Genomic DNA, 23,649 nt, shown 5'->3' on the forward strand with positions numbered 1-23,649 from the left:
CTTTTTGATATATAAATAAATTTTTTGAGTTCATTTATCCGATATTTAAGTAATCAGTTAAATATGGAGTTATCACGTTTACGTCAAAACATTTTTTGATTGGTGATGTTGACGTTCAAATCGTAGGTAACAAATTACCATCGAAATTGCAAGCTTTGAAAGTGTTATTTTTTTATACACGTATTTTAAATAATACTATCACAGATAGTGTTGCTGCAGTGATTGATGAAATTATTGTGTTTTGGAAGAAAGCTCGAATTCCCGTTCAAGATATGCAAAGATGTCGAGATAAGTTGAAAAAACTGTATGATGAGTGGCGCATACTTCTTAAACATAGAAATCGGAGTGAAGTTGCTGTGAAAAAACAAAATGAATTTTCCTGTTCATTAAAAAAATTATTTGACATCACACCGTCAAATGTATTTGAAATGGTTGATGAAAATTCCAAAGAATTCTTGAATAATCAGAGATCAGATGAACGAATTGGTTTTATTGCAAATATTAAGACGAAATACGATGACGATGAAATTGGTGTTAAAAAATTAGAGAAACAATTGGATTTCGAAAAACGAAAATTGGAAAGTGAAAAAGAAAAATCATTATTTGGTAAATTATAATAATCAACTTACTCATTGATATTTTATTATTTTATAGTGAAGATATTTTTGTCTTATCATTATCCTTTTTGTAGACAAAAACGTTGAACTCTTATCAAGCCAAGGAAGTGCTCAATCAGTCTCTAGTGGAGAAGTATACATTCCAACTACTGCCGGCCAATTTAAATCAAGAAATATAAGAGGAACTCACAATATTCTCAACGATAGAGTTGTAGCTACTTTTGACCGTTGTAAAGTAAGCGACAGAGATGCTGTGTTTATAACTACAGCTATTTGTCAGTCGCTTATCGATTTAAAATTATTAGAAGTGGATATTAATTCCATTATTGTCAATCGATCATCTATTCGCCGATGTCGGCTTACTATGCGAGAGTCAAAATCAATAGAAATAAAAAAACATTTCCAAGACTTAAAGTTATCATCTATTGTTGTACATTGGGATGGCAAATTATTACCTAATTTGTTAAATATAGAAACTGTTCATCGATTACCTGTAATAATTACTTCAGAAAGTAAAGAAATTATGTTAGGTGTACCAACGAGTGAAGATGGAACTGGAATGGCACAAGCTTCTGTAGTTCATAAGACATTATGTGACTGGGGATTCGACATATCTGTAAAAGCAATATGCTGTGACACTACTCCTTCAAATTTAGGCCTTCGTAATGGTGCTGCTGCATTACTGGAAAAATTGTTAGAAAGAGATTTGTTGTATCTTCCATGTAGGCATCATATATTTGAAATAGTTCTAAGATATGTCTTCGAAGCTGTTTTTCCAAATACTGTTGGTCCTAATGTTCCACTTTTTATCCGATTCCAAAAGCAATGGGGAGATTTAAATAAATTCAGTTACAAAACAGGTTTAGATGATCCGAAAAATGATAATATCTTGACAAATGAAAAAATTGAATCTATTAGAACTTTTGCGACTGAAACTCTTGCATCACAACTGCCTCGTGATGATTACAAAGAGTTATTAGAGCTTACTTTAGTTTTTATCGGTGTCATCCCCGAAAAATTTAGTTTTCGTAAGCCAGGAGCTTGTCACCATGCACGATGGATGGCAAAAGCTATTTATATATTGAAAATGTACATGCTTCGGGAGCAATTGTCATTGAAAAAAGGTGAAGATAATAAACTACGGCAAATATGTGTTTTTGTGACAATGGTTTATGTTAAAGCTTGGTTTTCGTCGTCAAATAGTGTCAAAGCTCCGTACCATGATCTACAGTTTATATAAAAGAACTCAACAACTTTAAGGCAATCAACAGTAATCTTGCTACTGTGGCAATTAGTAGATTTATGAATCACTTCTGGTATTTATCACCAGAATTAGCAATCATGGCTATTTTTGATGAGGAAGTTTCACAAGAAACAAAATTAAAAATTGTCGCTAAGCTGCGTAAAGAAGAAGAAACAATTGTGATTGATGATATTCCGGAAGAAGACTTGGATTATACTAGTGAAAAATGTAGTGTTAAACGCTTTCAAATTAAGAGCATAACTGAATTATTATATAATGATATTGACTTTTTCGTAACTGCAGAATCGATCAATTTTTTCAATAGATTCGAGTTACAAACAGAATTTTTAAAGATTCATCCTTCTGAATGGGCTCATAATGAACACTATAAAACTGCATTACGATTCGCTAAAAAACTATCGGTTGTGAATGACTGTGCTGAAAGAGGAGTTAAACTAGTGCAAGATTTTTGTAATCGTTATACTAAGGATGAAAAACAAATGCAATACGTGTTACAATTGGTTAAAGATCATCGTCAAATGTTTCCTGACGCACTTAAAAAAACTAATAAAAAAATTTCATGAAAGTATCTGTAATTAAAAATAAAAATGGTAATGTTTGTACATTTTCGATTCATTAAAATATTAATAATACACTTCTTTAATTGATTAATACTTTTCACGTAAATTATAGTTCAAAATTATATGCATAAGTAAAAAAAGTAATCTAATATGAATAATAACCCGTCTATGATTGTTGAATTATTAAATGACCAGAAAAAACTATGAAAAAGATTATAGTTTCAATTTAGACCTCGAATAACTTCAAAACCGTTAGAATTATCAAAAAATGATAAGAGACCTTTTTTGTAGACCGTTAAATTTTGCATTAGAAAAAATATTTTTTGATGTGATTTGTTGGTTAGTTTATGACGTAAAAAATTCCAAAGTAAAAATATAACTTTTCCCATGTTATTTTCCTTTAAAACTTTGACCGTCGGGGGGCGCGGGTTAATATTAAAATTAAGAGCTATAACTTGGCATGATTTTTTTTTTATAGATTTTGAACCGATTTTGAACTATCGTGAAAAAAAATTTCAAAAAACCCAACATAAGGACCACCCTAATGTATAATAAATTCGATAAGCATAATTTTATGTTACAATAGTGAAAAATTCCTCAAACTTTTGTATGGTGTGTATCTCGAACTTCATGAGTAACATAAACTGCAGTTATTATATTAAAAAAAAAAACAGTGAAGTTACGAAAAATATATCCGAAGTTTGTTCATAATTCTCTTGGAAGTCCCACGCTACTACGAATCACATCCTAAACAACTGAAAAACTTGCGGAAAAGAGTCATAATTACACAATGTTTAGGAAGTTGAATACAAATTATTTTGGAAAAGTTTAAAAAATTAAAGATTTTTTTGAATTTTTACAATAAATTTTTTTTTTTTTTATAATTATGTAGGGGTAGGGTGCTATCTGAAAATCCTGAAAATTGAAATATCTATGTATAAGGAGGATAACCACTGCGAAATTTCAAAAAATAAAAAATTTTTTTTTTTATTAAATCAAAGTTTATATATTTAAAAATATGTATCTAAAGTTTTGTATGAAAATTTCGTATGAAAATTTCGAATATTTTCCGAGCTATAGTTATTTTTATGACAGCGCGTCAAATGACTTTACCCGCGCGGCACTTCGACGAAAACGCGTTTTTCTCGAAACTAATTTTTTTGAACTAGTGGGAGCTGTAATTTGCATAAACATGATCCGATTTGCAACTCATTTTTTTTCCGGATTCGTCTATCCAGTAGCTATCCTTGCACCTAGGGGACTTTGGAAATTTTGATTTTTAAGATTTTTTAGGGGTGTTTGAACCCAAAAAATGAGAAAAAAAACGAGAAAATTTCTAATAAGTCGCCATTTTTTTTAAATCCAAATTTTCAAAATCCCGTACGTGCAACGATAACTACATGTAAGCAGATTACAACGTTGTTTTATTTTTTTGTTTTAGATATTTCGTTTTTGAGTTAGAGATCACATCGTAGTGGGGGAAATTATTTTGGTGATTCACAAAAATGCTAATAACTTTATAACAACATGATATTGATCGATAAAAATTTTAGGAGAATAATTCTTAATGTTTACTTCATAAAACAAGAAAAAACGATCCCCAAATTTCTTCATTATCCCAGTCAAAAAAATTCCCAAAAATCACCTATTTTTTCGATCTTCACAGTGGCTATCCCCTTTAAAGTAAGTGTTTTGTCTTGACATAAGTGTAGTTATGTCATTCTATTAGTGAAATATGAAGAAAATAGAGACATTTTTCCATCAGAAAACTTTCTGATTTTAGTAAAGCGAGACTGGAGCACTTCCCATGCGCTTCGCGCTATGAGCCGTGCAATAAATAAAAATTTTTCGTATTTTTATGACTGAAAATAAATTAAGCTTCACTTACATATAACTAACATTTTTTTTACAGCTTTGAATTTTAGATCAAACATGTAGACTCATTGTCATCTCAAGACAAAATATGTGGTTACAAAATTGAATTACCGTTGCATTAGCATCGGATTTCTTTGAGGCAGCTCGCTGTAAAATTACCTAATTACATTCTATGAATTAATTATAATACGACAGGTATGAAGCTCACGTTGCCTTTTTGTGGAGTGTCAAAGTCATGCGTCAGTCAGTATCACAGCGTGATTAAAATCTTACTCGAGTGCTAGCTGCCAGAGAATTAATAATTTTCCTTGGAAGATATCTGTCATGTTCCAAAAATACTCATTACTTTAATTTTAAAATAAATTTCAGTTTTTTAAAAATCTTGATTTAGTATCAAATTTCAAATAGATAAGCTGCTTGTTAAATATTCTTTTATTCACAAAAAACGAGAGGCTCAGAGTCAGATAAAAAATTTTAAAGGTCGAATTTTAAAGCTAACAACAGAGGTAAAAATTTTCCGAGGCTGTTACTGCTATTGCGTAATGAAAACCGCAGTGAAATGGGAACAATGCTTTCAATCATCGGACAATGTACAATCGCACTTATGCTAGAACAGACCCTATATTTTCTAATGCTATCGATGCCGCTGTATCTTTTTTGTTTCAATTCATTTATGATTTCAAAATAGAATTATTCTACTTTTTTATTTCTATAAAAAATGTATCATTTATTTTAAATTAAAACTAAAAAAAAAATAAATTTAGGGATTTTTTTTTTACTTTGCTACTTTACAATTAATTTCTCTAGGGGTTGACTTGTGCCCGAAGGAGAGCATGATAACAATTTCATTAGATAAACTTTTTGCTGAAAGTAAATTTACTTTTCTTCCGTCTAATTATTTTATCAGATTGCGAGTTTCAATTTAAAAAGTTATTTTTATATTTAATTCTGTCTCCGATGTCTGGTGACTCTCCAGTTGAAAGTTAGGAAAATTAAATAGTCTAACTCTTCATCCATGAAATTAAAAAAATTTGGAATGTATACGAGTATTTTTACTATTATTTATTGAGAAATAAAGTTTTGAAAAAATGAAACATACAATTACTGACTTAATGATTCTTGTAAACCCAATAACTATCATAGAAAGTTATCAATCGGTTCCAATTTCATATTAAGGTAGTATCTTCGCCAGAGTCATTTTCTTAGGATTTTTAAAAAATTTTGGCAAATTAATGTTCATATAATTCTGCATCGATTGGTGCAATTTGAAAATTTTTGACCATCTAGTTTCAGAGATATTTTATTTCAAAGTTTGAGTTTTGAATACTCTTATACATTACGATACACGGGATATCCAAAAGTTTATCTACAAACATTTTTATATCTCAGAAACTTTTCTTAGGATCTTTTTAAAAAACTAGAGTAATCTTAACTAATAACTAAACAATTTTTTAAAAATAATTTAATTGATAACTACCACACAGTTTCAGAGATATTTATTAACAAGTAATGCAAAATTTATCAGACTTTAGCCGAGGAAGGGATACGTTAATAAAGCAATGGCAACAACGCAAGTTTTGTGAGCCGCGAAAAAAGTGAGACACGCATGCACTGAAAAATTTGAAAAGTTTAATGTACGTTAGGTGTAATATAATAGTTAATAATTTTATTTATTAAAAAAAAAAATAACAATGATTATTTTATGCAAATCTGTATTTTTCTATATTTATTAAAAATTTAAAAAAACTTAAAAATTTTAATACAATAATATATATTAATCTTTTACAAGTTATAAAAATAATAATCAGATGAAATAATAAAAAATAGTAAAATTTAAAATCAGTCAATCCATCAACACAAAAAATTTAATTATTGATTTTTCTGAAAAAACAAAACAATACTGTCAATTATTTTTTTTCAGACGTTGTAATTATATTTCCGAATAAATGTATGTAAATAAATAAATAAACGCATGTATCAAAAAAGAGGTTAGTCTACAGCTGGTCCAAAAAACTTCAGTGTAACCACGATAAAATATCAACGCTCATGCAGTGTTGCCAGACTTTTCAAACGATCAGTTTCTCGTTCGTGATTGGCTAAAATAAGTACATAAACAGCAAAAAGTTTTAGGCTTTTCAACAATTACTCTCAATATATGTACCGTACACTCTAACATAAACTTTTGAATACGGAAGTCGCGAGGATTCTACGTTAATAGGTTCATAATTTCTCAAGAAGAGCTCTTTTGTCATGTACCATTGTAATCAATGAAAATTTACCCAGTAGTTTGAAAAAAAAAAATTTGTAAATAGTGTAATCGATGTAATCACGAATTCACAAGTCATTAATCAGTTCTAAGGATTAATTATGGTCATAGCAATTAATGGTTAGGATGATGCACATCAAATTACATGAGATAATTAAACTCGTTCAGATTCTAATTATATTTGCATATATAATTCAATCCAATTAATCATAAATGGCCATGATTAATATTATTCTGTCTCATGCAACTATTATTCAGTTAATAACAACATACTTGCTAATATATGTGCTTAAGACAAATTGAAAATTTTCCCTTTTTTTTTAAGTTTTTTCTAAGTTATTGATCAAAGCAATTTTACTTAAAAGTTAGTGCTTTTTAAGTGAATTTTGCACTGAAACAATAACTACCTAATTTTTAAAAAAATGTTCACTTAAAAATTTCACTTTCGAGTAATTCAGTTGATTCAAGAATTCCATGAACAGAATCAAGAAAATAAAACAAAGAAGGAGAGAAAAAGTTACCCATTTAAGAATCTTACAAATTTAACCAACTACTTTAGTTATTTCAAATGAGATAACCTAGATTTCAACCAAAAATTTATCTCTCGAGGATGACGATTCAAGGTAACATTGATTCAAGATATTATTGTCTTAAAATTGTCAAAAGATTTCAGATTTTTGTTATTTTGGATATTATAAAAAATAAGTCTTAATTGTGTTTCAAAGTGAATGTAAAATATTTTCTTTTTTCGAATTTGAATGAAGAAATTTTTTCATAAATCGACTAGTTTTTTTTCTGGGTAAGTTTTAAAAAATTTTCGATTTTGTTAAAAGACAATTAATTCTTAAAATAATTGTATTCAATAAAAATTAACGTTTTCTTTTTTATAATTTCTTTAAAAATTGAAAGAGACAAACAATGTTTACGAATAATTAATATATGAAAGTCGGGAAGCGATAGACAACTGTAATAATTAAAAAAAAAAAAAAACAACCATTCTAATTTTGTAATTTGTGAGCCATGATAATCTAATATTCCATTTTATATTTTTTACAGCATAAGAAATAAATTATCGTACTTTTTGAAGAACTATATGTAAAAAATGATTCAAATAAAACCATTATTAACTTTAAGGGGGATAGCCACTGTGACGCTGGAAAAAATAGGCAATTTTCGGGAATTTTTTTTACTAGGATAATAAAGGAATTTGGGGATCGGGTTTTTTTTTGTTTTATAAAGTATATGTTGAGGATAATTCTCCTAAATTTTTATTCAAAAATATTTTGTTGTCACAAAGTTATAAACATTTTTGTAGAGCACCAAAAAAATTTCCCCCTCCATTGCCGGTACTGTAACTCAAAAACGGATTATCTGAAACAAAAAAACCAAACGGCATTTTAATCTATAGGAATGTCGCTATCGTCGCACGTAGGGGATTTTGAAAATTTTGATTTGAGAAAAAATGGCGCCATATTGAAAATTTTTTCGTCTTTTTCCTCATTTTTTGGACTCAAACAGCCTTAAAAATCTTAAAATTAAAATTTTCAAAATCCCCTACGTGCAACGATAGCCACTAAGTAGACGAATACGGGGAAACAAAAAAATTGAGAATCGGTTCATATTTACGAAAGTTACAGTACCGGAAAGTTTGAAAAAGTCGTTTTGAGAAAAACGCGAGTAAAGTTTTAAGAAGATTCTCGCAACTTTAAAATCTAGTCTTTCACAAAATATTCATACTCACATCAAACTATCAAGTCCTGGGCCATATGAGGGTTCTTTCTCCTTATCTTTAGTATTGACCTTGACTTTTTTATTTTTTTACTGGCCGTTTCCATGCGGCTTTCAGCAGCTTTAACCCGAGTAGCGTCGCGCTCAGCGCAGGTATGAGAGAGTGTTGGTCCTACTTTAACATCGAGATTCTCTAATATCTTCAGAGTTGCTAGAGCCCCATCATTGAATGTAATTGTTGAAATATATAAAGCTATTTCAACAATAAGGGAATAAGAAGAATTTGTTTTTGGGGCGAGCTGCCACACTAATGCATTGAAGCTTTCATTATTATTTTGTGTAAACCCACCGACACATCGTTCCAATAACTCTGGATTCGATAGATCTTCATAAATCGGTATTAAAGCTTCCGCAATATCTGCAGGAAGTGGTGGTTTTTCAACTAATGAGTCCAAAGTATTTGTTGCCACAGCTTTTTGAAATTGACACCACGAATTTGCACCTTCAGGACAAAGAAAATGCTGCGGATCTTCGGGTGATGAAAACTTGTGATAAAATGTTTGCCAAATAGCATTATACATCTCATCAACATCATTAGAATGACGTCTGATTGCTAAACCATAATACTTTGTAAATTCATTAATTGCTTTGTCCGTTAATCGACCTTTCCCACCTAAACTTTTCTGTGTATTTTCTTCTTTTCCTGTTTTTGTCTTCTTGTTAGTTCGTTGCTTCTTCAAAGCCCTTAGTCGACTGCCCATTCGTTTTTGCACGTGATTAATACATTCCTTTTTTTTATCTTCACCATGTCCCCATACGGTTTAGCATCACAAATATTTTTATACGTTTTAGTGTCACCATCACCTATATAGTTTACATACTTAACGTTATGTAATAACTCTGATCGCATAAACATCTCTTTTATTCCATCTACCTCCATTTGTCCAGAAGAATTTTCATGGTTTATTGGACAGTCTAGAGCATGGTCTTGCATAAATTGATCGTATTCAGCTGTTCCTTTTTTGAGCTCATTAGCGCACACATCTTACAATAACTGGATTTCATACTTACATCTACGATTTTGCCAGTGAAGTAACCAATTAGAGAAGATATACCAAATGAAGATTTAAACCCTCTTTTCTTCCAACTACCGTCACCGGAGACAGAAATTCCAGGAATGTCATTGGATTTTAAATGCTTGCAGGTTTCTTGGATTTCTTCTTTAGCAGCTTTTTCAACACTAAATCACAACAGTTTCTAGCTGCATTTCTGATTTGTGTGACCAGACGATCGTAAAAGCTATGGAACATTGGTCGTGGTAAATCCATGAAAGCACAAAATCTTTCAGCTCCAGATAACCCAATACCAATTATCCGCATTGCAAAGATGAAACGGCGATTAATTTCATACGCATTCTTGATGAGTGGACATGAATTTATCAAAACTGGATCACATTTTTGCAATTCACAACTAGTTTAAAACCTAATCCTCGAATACTTGTCTCAGTAAAGTTTACATCACCACCACACTTTTACACGATACACAGCCACTTAGTAAATTAAATATCGAAAAAAATTTATAATTTTGTAGCTAATACTCGAATCAATTGTACAATCAGATTTTTGTGATAATTTCCTCTTGGAAGCACTATCACGTCGTTGAGAGCCAGTATTTTTTCAGTTTCATATCTGTTGAGCGGTCGATTAAATTTTTTCCTGTCGTTTGGCAGTTTTCTTTCGTTTTTAATAACTTTACTTTGTTTACGATCCATTATTTAACAAATTTTTTTGTTAAATAAACAAAAAAAAAAGATCAGAAGATTTAAAAAAATAAGTAAGTAAACAATAACGAGTACACTAAGAAACTCAATAAATTAAAGAACGAGTGTGTATTCATACAAAACAACTAAACTATGAGGTACAGTATCTCAACAATAAGAAAAAATATACGTTAAAAGTCAAATAATTGTAACGGTTGACAATCGTGAGGGAAAACAATCGCCAACCCGTACGAATCAAAGACGGAGCGAGCAGGCGACGTTTTCGTCGAAGCGCCGCGCGTAAAACGGTCAATCGACGCGCTCTTATAAAAATGACTATAACTCGAAAACTATTCGGAATTTTTCTATAAAATTTGAAATACATAATTTTGAATATATAAACTTCAGTTTAATGAAAAAAAAAAAAAAATTTTTTTTCCGAAATTTTACAGTGGCTATCCCCCTTAATTAATTTCTTTGAAAATCATTATCTGTGACAATAAAAATAGTAACTTCATGAAAATTGATGACCTATTTTTTATAATTTTTCATTATTAGAATTATCTGAAATTCTACTTACAATAAATTACTCCCAGAAAAAAATCGAGGTCTTCGCCTTTATAGAATGTTTAAATAATTACACCGGCACACAAAAAAAAAAGTGGTATGTACTTTGGAAAAGACCTACCTACCGACATGTATTTTGACCCGCTGAATCCGAATTTCAAGTGTGTTTGGCTAGTTCACCGTCCGTTTTGAGCAAAATGCAAAAGACCCCACAAATGGCAAAAAATTGCAAAAAACTGCAAGTACAGCAATGAAAAAATTCTTGTCGACCCGGATCAAGTATGATTTTTATGTATTTCAATTTACTGAATCTAAATCTAAACGTTAATTAGCTCAGTGAGCCGTCCAAATTTAAAAAAAAAAAAAAAAAAAAAAAATTGCAATAAATCATAAACAATTGAAGTCATTGAGATAAAAATTTTTTTGAACTCAGATTGAGTATAATTTTCATGTATTTTGTTCCACTGAATTTGCATCTGAAGTTTTCTTGCCCCGTTAACGTTTTAAGATTAGAAAAAATTTCAAGAAACCAAAAAAATCGAGAAAATTGCAGTTACAAATATGAAAAAAAAATCTATAAAACATGATTAAATACTTTTGTTGTGTTTTTTCACGCATAAAATAGAAGTTGAGAATCTGAAAATCTAAAAAATTATAATATCTATAAAAAATGACGTATAACTAGAATAAAGAGAATGATTTTTTGAATTTCAAACTGTTATTAGTTGGTATAAAACTTTTTTGTTCTCAAACAATCTACGCAGTGGATTTTTCTTCCGTTTGTCATTATCTCTTGGTGCATCTCTTTTTAGTGTCCAGCAAAAATCTGCCATCATATTAATATTCCAATTTCCTTGATACCTAGTCTCCATTTCACTTATATCTTGATAGAATCGTTCTCTCTGTTCTTCACTGTAGTCTCCAAGATTTTCAGGAAAGTGGTCAATGTGAAAATCAATGAAGTGTAGTGTGAGGTTCATTAAGCAACCTAAATTTTTTTAATTTGTCACCAATTCTTCTACTAACATCTTGTTCTTTTGGACATTCACATAGCGAATATTACTGTTTGTTAAATTTCTCTGAGCAAAAATTGAATCTTATTTTACAAAGTATTTTTATTTTAATATTTTACTCTATGCTTAGATTTTATGTTTAAAGAAACTTAATATTTAGAAATATTTTTTTATAAGGGAAAAGTAAGTCCTAGCTCTGTTTTATGACCCCGGACACTTGGGTCACACAAAGGACTTTTTTACTTTTCGGAGTTGTACATATATTTTAATAAAACATCTGTAATTTTACGATTATTAAGGAGAGGCTTAGATCTCGTTGTAAATGTTTCCTATTAGTTTTTTAGTTAATACAATACGACTCTTTAAAGCGTAAGGACGCTTCTCGAAAACGTAGTCTTTTAAATAAAGACTAAATATATGAATTTTAACCACTGTGTATTTCTTTTATAAATATAAAAACTAATAATCACAATTACCTATCCATAACTTTCAACAGTGTTTGAAATAGTATTTTCTTCGGTTGATCATTACTTATTACAAATCGACTATTATTTATCACAGTTTACTTTTTTCTGTGTCTTTAGTCCAGATATAATTCTTCTTGATAAAATTGGACAAGATACATTTGTTGATTGGCCAGATATAATCAAATCTGATATTATATCATGTCATTATTGTCAAAGTATAAATCTGTTCAGATCTAAATATTTTAGCTCAACAATTATCACAATTTATAGTTAAGAATTTTAATACAAAATAAACCTCAACTACGAGAATCTAATTAGAGGTTGACTGTGCGGGTGAAAATGTCCTGGGGTGTCTATAATCAGACACACGTGGGTAACCTTGAAATAGTTGGGGGTTTCACGTATTCACCGTTCGTGTTCCGAGGCAGTTTGTAGTCACGCGGCGACGCTTTTCAGAGCCCTGAAGAGATTGTGGAGATTCTCTCGGGAGTATATCGACCAGTTTGTTCTTGTGTACAGAAGTACATTCTATATAGTGGTAAACTATTAAATTAAATATATCTATATATATATATATATATATATATATATATATATATATATATATATATATATATATATATATATATATATATTTATGCGATAGCGAGAGCTAGTAATGTAGATAACAGAGGTGAGAGTTAGTCTTAACATTGAACAGTTGTAGTATAAGTGGTCTAGCGTGTTAACGTCTACGTCGTCGAGTTTGTTAAACAGTTCTACATATATATATATATATATATATATATATATTATATATGTGGTGTAATATAGAATGTAGACCCCAGTCGGGAGGGTGACTGAGTCCTACTAGTCAAGGGATCTGGCTCACTTCACTGATATTGCCCGCATTTCTTCCCGTTACACGCAAGACTAAAACTTGCCACTTACCTACTCTTGTTTTTTTCTCTTTTTCTTTTCTATCCTTTTCTCCAATTATGTTACTGTACCAAGGCGAAGCCTTTTAGCCTTGAAGGCTGTACACCTTCAGCTACCGTTTTATTACCCAAATGACGAATTAGCATCGTGAAATGATGAAATGGTAAAAGTCATGTTTCCGTTGATTTGTAGCAGAATTTGACTATTTCTTGATAGAAAATTCTTCAAAGCGTCTATTTTTCTTGTTTGTGTGTGAAAGTAACTGTTGATTCAAAAACAACATTATTTTAAAGAGAATTGAGTGCCTGGATTTAAAAGTTTTATGTTTGAAACTCCTTTTTACAGAGAAGAGAAATTTAAAATCTGCAAGTCAATGTTATATTATGAAATTGAATTACAAAAAAATTTGACATTTCATAGAAAGAAAACATTCTTAACTCGAGGATCAGTTTTCTTCATTCAATAAATTATTAAAAAAAGACTAAAAAGTTGTTGAACAAAGTCAAATTTTCCTGAAACAAGAAAATTTAGTCTAGCTAAAAAATAATTTTGGTTTCTTTCAAAATTTTCTTGGCTTAAAAGATTCTTATTTTTTAAAAAAAAAAGACTTTTCTTCAAAACTAACAATTATTCAAATTTATTAGCACACGAATAAAACTGTGTGTGAAAATTACAAATATGGTTAAGTAAAAATTACACGGCTATTTTATGTGATGTTTACAAAATAAATAACTACTTAATTTACACGTATAAATATGTAAAAATGACATTGACAAACAATATTATTTTAATAAAGAAATTAAAAAAAAATAAAATGTCAAATTTTTAAGAGAGCTTTTTTCTTGAATCAACTAATTTTTTTTACCATGTATGACAAAAATTATTAAACATCGAACTCATTTTTGTAATAAAAACATCAATTTTCCCATTTGTAACACGCGTAAAATTTTTTATTCTATGCCAACTGAATAAAGTCCCTCAGCAATCATCCGCGAGTTTCAAATGTTCGTTACACCTCCCCAACGATCAATTGTCGCACTCGCCGTCATCACAACAAAATAAAGTAAAAAAAATAAATTAAACGGTTTTTTAGTCAGTTGAAACAGCAGGATTGTAAATCAACGCAAAGGGCATGAATGAAGTGGCCATATATATACATAAAATATAGGAATAGAAATAAAAATAAAAATACATTTATTGATCAATCGAGTGAAATACACCCATCGTTGCACAAGTTATTCGAACGACCTGCAGACTTACACTTACACTCGCGCATACAAAGTAATCCCTCAGTACATTATTCCTCCTAGTATTATCAGAACAGATTCGGCATAAAATTTATAAAAAATTTATTTAGACTAAAATCCATCAGCGTACGCTTCTAACTCCGTTTTACAGTTTGCTATGTATGTATATAATAAAACGAGCTGCTATTCAAATCAAGTTACGCTTGACACCCGATCCTATATCGGGTTGATTCTTTTTTTTATTTCATTTCTTTCTGTTTTATTGTTTTAGTTGGAACTAAAACCGTGCCACGAATATCTGGCATTCTATTTTGTTTATCCACTTTTATATTTGTTATTGTTTTTTTTGCTCGAGTTTCGTTTCAGTGACCATAACAATCCAGCAAGCATAAGTTGAATATTTTAAACTTTTCGGTATCCATATGCATATAGTTGGGGTATTAGTATATTACTGTCATACCTTTGTTTCGTTTTCATCAGCAGCTTTTCAATGTAGATCTATTGTGCTAGGTGGAAAATTTTGTGGAAAATAAAATCAATCATGAATGATTTTATTTAATCCTAGGTGATATTCAGTTTCAACACAGTACGTTCATTGGTTACATGAAAAAACTATTTCTAGCAGTATTTGCACATTAAATAATTGTAAATATTTTTGTTTTTTTTTGTACACAGTAAAAAATTTTGCATCATTGTGGCAAAATATTTTGTGTGAAAAATTTTTATGTTAAATATTTAACACTTTTTTGTGTTGACTTAATAGAATAAGTATTAAATTTACACATAAAAGTGTTAAGTTTTTAACACGAAAATTTTTAACATTAACTTTTTTGACGCAATGACGCAAAATTTTTTTACTGTGAAATTTATAGTTGAAACTGAAAGGACAATTCACAATGTCTTTTAAGAAAATTATACGATTCTACCATTGTCGACGAAAGTTTCATAAAAATGTAACCAAACAGAAAAAAAAAATGTTCTTGAATCAAGTATATAATTTTGAAGAATTTATACTTCTTAATTTGAGTAGAAAAATTCTTGAACTAAATAATTTTTTTTTTATTTAATGAAATTTCACTTGATTGAAGAATTTTTTGTTTTGATTCAAGACAATTTCCCTCTTCAAAATTATTTTCTTGGTTCAAAAATTGTATCACTGTGGTATGAAATTCATCACACTTTAGTGTATGCGCAAGCCAACTATAATTTTAACTCCAAGTGCAGATCATATACGGTGTTTTTATTTATTTTTTTTCACAATTATTTTAAAAACAATAATGAATACATAAGAAATATGTAACGTATGATTTTTGTCTTTAAAATTATAAGAAAGTTTATTGGAAACACCAGTCGAAAATTCCAATCTATGCGTAAATACTGTCTATTCTAATTGCACGGAGAGAAAAATATCGTCAGAATGAGGATGAGGATCGTTATTCTGACGATACGCCGTATACTCATTTTTCTTGGAGGTATTCTGTATAGCGAATTCAGCTATAAAGCGGATAGTCAAAATGACGATCCGTATCATTATTTTAGGTATTCTATTTAGTTGACTCAACTATACAGATCCTTACTTGACAAAACAATTGCCTCTTTCAACGAAACTACATATATTTATAAGAGCTATTCTCTGTATGCTTGAGTGAAACAATTAAATCCTTAAATCAGAAAACCAGATTGTTATTTTGAGGAAATGTCATTTGAGGATACGTTGGATAGTTCTTTTGATAATAGTTTAGTATAGAAGCCGTCAATTTAGTTCCATTTAAAAATACATTAGATACAGATTTTGCATCACCATGTGGAGTAACTTTAGCATCACCTCAGTTTTCATTATCAGTAGAACAATTTTTGTACCACCTGATGCGATTTTTATTCCACTTTTTTTTTCGTGTAAATGATTTTATGTTTGCAAATATAAGTTCGATGAGAAACTGTCTATTTTTTAAGTGAAAAAGCTTATGTTTTTCTAATATTTACCACACAAATTCTATGTTCCAGGTTGATCTCGGCAGCCAATTGGGTCAATGTTGTCTGTGAATGATACCAAAGTGGTACCTCCAAGTTTCCACCACCGTAAAAACTAAACCAAAGCAATAAAAGACGCTCAGAAAACCCTGAACCCGAAAATAAGATAATAAAATAGTGAATGAAATAGAATAGTGATAGCCGCGAGTGTGAAATAGTGATAATGAGACGAGGGTTGACCGTGTGTGTTTTGCGATAGAGGATTTTGTTGGGTCTTTAACAGTTTTTTGAAAGGCCACAGCTCGAAAAAAGGGAAAGAGAAATGAAAAGCTGGAAGAGCCGAGGGTTGAGATACCCGAGGAGAAAAGGGATGTCGTTGCGGTGAGATTAATCGGACCCTGGTGAATGAGATGGTGGAGGCGGTTAATGTTGATGATACGCGAGCCCGGAAAGGGAAGTGACGAGGCTGAAGGAGCAAAAGAACCAGAACCAGAACCAGAACCAGACGGATAAAAAAAGGGAAGAAGGTGTAGGTAGAGGTGTTGGTTTTGTTATCGGAGTGGGAACAGAAGTAGAAATCAAAAGCTCTAAAAAATGATTGGCGGAATTGGGGGTATCGATTACCGGCAAAGACAAAAGCAGCCCCAGCTTTGTTGTTTGCTGCTGCTTCGTTTACGAGGGGCGGCTCTTGGAATCGGAATTGTCCTATGCTTAGACGCGATTCTGCTCTGCGGGGGTCAAAAGCCAATCAATCTTGGCGGCGTTAAACGACGGGACGTTTATATCGCCGGGTTCTTTCCCTATAGCAGGCACGTGCCTGAAAGTCACATCGGACGTGGGGTAATGCCCTCCGTAAAGCTCGCTGTAGACCATATCAACGACAATCCAGCTATTCTCAGGAATTATCGATTGCACATGTGGTGGAATGATACCGAGGTAAGAGTTGTTATTTATTATTGTTTGAATGCAAAGCTTGCTCTCTATTGTTCCTTATTCATTCTTGGTCGATGCCGGCAATTCAAAAAACATTATTCATCCGGTTTATTATGATATGACACCCCTAATTTATTGATGATTTATTGCTACACGTTTTCGGGCTTGTTAACAAGAGCTTATAATTGAAAAGGAACATGAGCCCTCAGCTAATTTTCCTCTTTTTCTGCTAGGGATCAAAAAGATATTTTTTAATTGTATCCATCGAAGAACTTTGTGGTTTAATGGATTGATGATACTTGTTTCGATAGTCACGAAAAAATTACTTGATTCAAGATATAGATAACTTTATCTATACAAAGGTTGGATTACCAAATTGGAATTTCTTTGAAAAAGTTTCTGATATGGCCTGACATGCCTACACGGAAAAAAAAATTAACTTGATTCAAGAGAAACATTCTTGAACAGTCAAACACAAAAAACAATTCTCTAAAAATTTGGGCTCTTCATTTAAAATCCAAATTCTTAGAAAAATTTTTTTTTCTCAAATAAAATTTTTGATAAAATCCAATTTCACCTGATTTTAAAGTATTCAACTGCTTATAACTAATCATTTTAGCCGTATGAGCGCTGAAATCAATTGTGTAGTAAATTGAATTTTTTACAAGTTATTTTTTTGTATTTATTTGGTATTTCAGTCATTTTACGAAAATATACAACAATAGCTGGAAAAATGGGTTTTGTATTGTGAATATCTCAAAACAGGAGTGTCATTCCGAAAAGAATATTTATCTTGAATCAACTATTTTTCTCCCAGTGTATCCAAATAATACTGCGGTTTTGTTTTAACTATAAGCTATGAACCACAGTAACTTTCCATTAAAAATAAAGTCTCCATTGTTAGTTTAGAGGTTTTAAGAATCAACAAAAGTTCACTCATGTACAAGTTTCAATAGTGAGTTTTTTTTTCTGTTCGCATTAAGCCGGTTTGAATTTATTATTCCTTTCTTTGAAGGGCTGGTTATTTTATTTAGAATGCGAGAAGTTGGTTAGAGGAAGCTACAAGTCAGTTATTATAAATACAATCTACAATAATATTATATTTTGACTAAGTGGGAGTGAATTGGGTCACCGGAATCTCCGATGTAAAATGATTAGGCGTTACGTAGCTGATGAAAAAGCTTCAGGCTCAATGTCTATTGGGACTGATGGCTTTTTTTTTTTTTTTTTAAATACATATAATTAATAATTACATTTCATTATTAATGATGTAAAATTATTTAATAGTAGATAAAATAAAGAGGGTAGTTATTCAAACCCTAGGATCTCCAGGTTATATATATCATACATTGGTCGGAGGTTCGATCGTCGACGTGTTACGTATGCAATCGATAACCAATGATGGTCGAGTGTGCAGTACAAGCATTCTCTGATGTTGATTAAATAATGGAAAGAGCGTCAATATACAAGCTTTCGCGGTCCTATTCTCCTATATCTGTATACTATATAATTTAACTGATTGCTTGTTCATCAACAGCGTTAATTATTAACATTAAAAGGGCCTATTAATAATTAAATATTTTATTTTTAAATTCAGTCATTTAAAATACAATTACAAGCTTGTAATTATTTTGAGTTGATAACAAGTATTTGACATCTTTTATGGTTAACAAATTTTTTTTGTACAAAGAAATTTACAATAGTTGTAATTAAATTTTTTTTTAATTTTATTGTTTACGAATTCATTTGTAATTGTTGTTTATTTTTATAAAATAAATTATTTTATATTTTTCTTTTTTGATTTACTGAACCTTTTTATGGCGAGGGAATGTAAAACTGGTGTAAATGTATGGTTGAATGCGCGTTATTTTGGCTCCAGTGATGTTTGCAATGGTATTTGGAACTTTAACTCAAGCATAAACATTTGAAAAGAAAACCCGCACATGAGATTCATTTTATCTCGTTCGGTAGAATAAAAGTTCCCACGGTGAAAAGTTTAAACAAAAGTATCCGTATGAACACATATGTTTAAAATGTAACAAAGGAAAAACCCTTTAAAATCTTTTGAAATAAAAATGCATTAGAGAGTTTGATAAATCTTAATATGTTATAACTTATAGCGTATAAAATAATAAAACTTGAGTGAGATGAATGAAAAACGTGTAGTATTATTAAAAAATAAAAATTCACTACACTGAATTGGAATATTAATTATTTATAAATATAATGATAAATTACAAGCAAATAACCTCCACATAAATTAGCCACCAGAGTTTTATTAAAAAAAAAAACTATTTGTATTCAAGTATAAATATCAGTTTTAAATTTTTCGGTGAATAGATAGATATTTATTATTATGCTAAGGCTATAATGGCCGGATGGCAAATACAAAATTACATATTTTATGTAACTACTTATTTTAATATTGATTAATTCAGTTTTAATTTATTATTTGTAAATTTAGATTTTGATTTAACTGAGAAGATAACTTAAAATAACGTCATAGCTCACTTACAAAATTCAAATAACAATTTGTTGTTATGTCTTACTTTGTTGTTAACAATTAATATTTTTCGGTTTATTTCGTACAATTTTCAAATAATATTAAATGTTACATGATGAACAATTATCATATATCTTACAATGACTTACTTGATATCAGCATATAATAACTTAAATATCTAAATTAAACAAGTAGTCAAATAATCTATTCTTAAATGCTTCAAGACTAGTTGCATTTATCATTTCACTTGGTAATTCTTCCCAGAGACGAATTGCAGTAACAACAAAAGATGTTTCATAGTAAATTGTACAGAAATTTGGCATTTTAAAGTTAGTGTTGTTTTTTTGTTACTGCTAGTCTTTCTGATTGTATTACATCCGAATTTTCAATGAACAATTCATGTAGATAACTGGGTTTACCAACAAGTAATAATTTATAAAAATAACAACCTAAAAAATAAATACGACGCGAATATTATTTATTGTTTCCGCGAGTCGAACTTTCCACCACGGTTCGATACCCAAATTAGAAGAACCAACTCAACACATTATAGCTGATCAGCGACTGCAACAAAGTATGATCTAAGCTTTTGCGATCAGTGTTTAAAAAAAAGGTTGAAATGGTTGATCGAAGGATAAACAATTGGGTGCATATGCTAGCTAAAAAATATTAATTATTATTAACCGACTAAATATTGAGCTAAATTTCATCACAGTTCTTCGCATTAAGCAGAATAGAAGACTGAAAAAAAAAAAAAAAATGAAGTTGATAGATTGAATTTTTAAAAAGTTATTGAGTTTACAAACATGAAAAGTTTAAGGGGGATAGCCACTGTAAAATTTCGGAAAAAAAATTTTTTTTTTTTTTTCATTAAACTGAAGTTTATATATTCAAAATTATGTATTTCAAATTTTATAGAAAAATTCCGAATAGTTTTCGAGTTATAGTCATTTTTATAAGAGCGCGTCGATTGACCGTTTTACGCGCGGCGCTTCGACGAAAACGTCGCCTGCTCGCTCCGTCTTTGATTCGTACGGGTTGGCGATTGTTTTCCCTCACGATTGTCAACCGTTACAATTATTTGACTTTTAACGTATATTTTTTCTTATTGTTGAGATACTGTACCTCATAGTTTAGTTGTTTTGTATGAATACACACTCGTTCTTTAATTTATTGAGTTTCTTAGTGTACTCGTTATTGTTTACTTACTTATTTTTTTAAATCTTCTGATCTTTTTTTTTTGTTTATTTAACAAAAAAATTTGTTAAATAATGGATCGTAAACAAAGTAAAGTTATTAAAAACGAAAGAAAACTGCCAAACGACAGGAAAAAATTTAATCGACCGCTCAACAGATATGAAACTGAAAAAATACTGGCTCTCAACGACGTGATAGTGCTTCCAAGAGGAAATTATCACAAAAATCTGATTGTACAATTGATTCGAGTATTAGCTACAAAATTATAAATTTTTTTCGATATTTAATTTACTAAGTGGCTGTGTATCGTGTAAAAAGTGTGGTGGTGATGTAAACTTTACTGAGACAAGTATTCGAGGATTAGGTTTTAAACTAGTTGTGAATTGCAAAAATGTGATCCAGTTTTGATAAATTCATGTCCACTCATCAAGAATGCGTATTAAATTAATCGCCGTTTCATCTTTGCAATGCGGATAATTGGTATTGGGTTATCTGGAGCTGAAAGATTTTGTGCTTTCATGGATTTACCACGACCAATATTCCATAGCTTTTACGATCGTCTGGTCACACAAATCAGAAATGCAGCTAGAAACTGTTGTGATTTAGTGTTGAAAAAAGCTGCTAAAGAAGAAATCCAAGAAACCTGCAAGCATTTAAAATCCAATGACATTCCTGGAATTTCTGTCTCCGGTGACGGTAGTTGGAAGAAAAGAGGGTTTAAATCTTCATTTGGTATATCTTCTCTAATTGGTTACTTCACTGGCAAAATCGTAGATGTAAGTATGAAATCCAGTTATTGTAAGATGTGTGCGCTAATGAGCTCAAAAAAGGAACAGCTGAATACGATCAATTTATGCAAGACCATGCTCTAGACTGTCCAATAAACCATGAAAATTCTTCTGGACAAATGGAGGTAGATGGAATAAAAGAGATGTTTATGCGATCAGAGTTATTACATAACGTTAAGTATGTAAACTATATAGGTGATGGTGACACTAAAACGTATAAAAATATTTGTGATGCTAAACCGTATGGGGACATGGTGAAGATAAAAAAAAGGAATGTATTAATCACGTGCAAAAACGAATGGGCAGTCGACTAAGGGCTTTGAAGAAGCAACGAACTAACAAGAAGACAAAAACAGGAAAAGAAGAAAATACACAGAAAAGTTTAGGTGGGAAAGGTCGATTAACGGACAAAGCAATTAATGAATTTACAAAGTATTATGGTTTAGCAATCAGACGTCATTCTAATGATGTTGATGAGATGTATAATGCTATTTGGCAAACATTTTATCACAAGTTTTCATCACCCGAAGATCCGCAGCATTTTCTTTGTCCTGAAGGTGCAAATTCGTGGTGTCAATTTCAAAAAGCTCTGGCAACAAATACTTTGGACTCATTAGTTGAAAAACCACCACTTCCTGCAGATATTGCGGAAGCTTTCATATCGATTTATGAAGATCTATCGAATCCAGAGTTATTGGAACGATGTGTCGGTGGGTTTACACAAAATAATAATGAAAGCTTCAATGCATTAGTGTGGCAGCTCGCCCCAAAAACAAATTCTTCTTATTCCCTTATTGTTGAAATAGCTTTATATATTTCAACAATTACATTCAATGATGGGGCTCTAGCAACTCTGAAGATATTAGAGAATCTCGATGTTAAAGTAGGACCAACACTCTACTCATACTGCGCTGAGCGCGACGCTACTCGGGTTAAAGCTGCTGAAAGCCGCATGGAAACGGCCAGTAAAAAATAAAAAAGTCAAGGTCAATACTAAAGATAAGGAGGAAGAACCCTCATATGGCCCAGGACTTGATAGTTTGATGTGAGTATGAATATTTTGTGAAAGACTAGATTTTAAAGTTGCGAGAATCTTCTTAAAACTTTACTCGCGTTTTTCTCAAAACGACTTTTTTCAAACTTTCCGGTACTGTAACTTTCGTAAATATGAACCGATTCTCAATTTTTTGTTTCCCCGTATTCGTCTACTTAGTGGCTATCGTTGCACGTAGGGGATTTTGAAAATTTTAATTTTTAAGATTTTTAAGGCTGTTTGAGTCCAAAAAATGAGGAAAAAAGACGAAAAAATTTTCAATATGGCGCCATTTTTTCTCAAATCAAAATTTTCAAAATCCCCTACGTGCGACGATAGCGACATTCCTATAGATTAAAATGCCGTTTGGTTTTTTTGTTTCAGATAATCCGTTTTTGAGTTACAGTACCGGCAATGGAGGGGGAAATTTTTTTGGTGCTCTACAAAAATGTTTATAACTTTGTGACAACAAAATATTTTTGAATAAAAATTTAGGAGAATTATCCTCAACATATACTTTATAAAACAAAAAAAACCCGATCCCCAAATTCCTTTATTATCCTAGTAAAAAAAATTCCCGAAAATTGCCTATTTTTTCCAGCGTCACAGTGGCTATCCCCCTTAAAATCAATGTCATAACGTCATAAGTTAGAAAAACAGTTTTTTTTGCTTAAAATTTAGAGGAATCGATTCAGGAGTATTTTCAATTCATCGAGTAATCATTACTCTTTGTTAGTGTATTTCTTTCATCATAAAGACGTATGATGTGAATTTTATATATAATTGGGAAAATACCTAATCAACAAAAGTTGACAATTGAAACGTATCCTGATATTGAGATGTGTGTTGTTGATATATTGTGAAGTTTATATTGCTTTTTTTCAATTATCGTCAGTTTGCGGTGACATTGGAATGAATAAGTATAGATTTAGTGGCAAAATGA

General features: G+C 30.6%; 1 protein-coding gene across 1 annotated transcript in view; it reads left to right on the top strand.

Moving 5' to 3' along the window:
- Gaba-b-r2 (gamma-aminobutyric acid type B receptor subunit 2) overlaps positions 1 to 23,649 on the top strand; it is a 265,450-nt gene that overhangs the window by 44,304 nt on the left and 197,497 nt on the right. Inside the window, exon 3 of the mRNA XM_074244232.1 lies at positions 16,286 to 17,188. Within this exon, the coding sequence (XP_074100333.1) occupies positions 16,847 to 17,188 (342 nt within the window). The 5' untranslated portion in view covers positions 16,286 to 16,846. The remainder of the gene's footprint in view (positions 1 to 16,285; positions 17,189 to 23,649) is intronic.

This window comes from Cotesia typhae, unplaced genomic scaffold (assembly GCF_013202065.1).
Source record: "Cotesia typhae breed Kobodo isofemale line unplaced genomic scaffold, CoteBio_Ctyphae contig_43, whole genome shotgun sequence".
In the NCBI taxonomy this organism is placed as follows: Eukaryota; Metazoa; Arthropoda; class Insecta; order Hymenoptera; family Braconidae; genus Cotesia; species Cotesia typhae.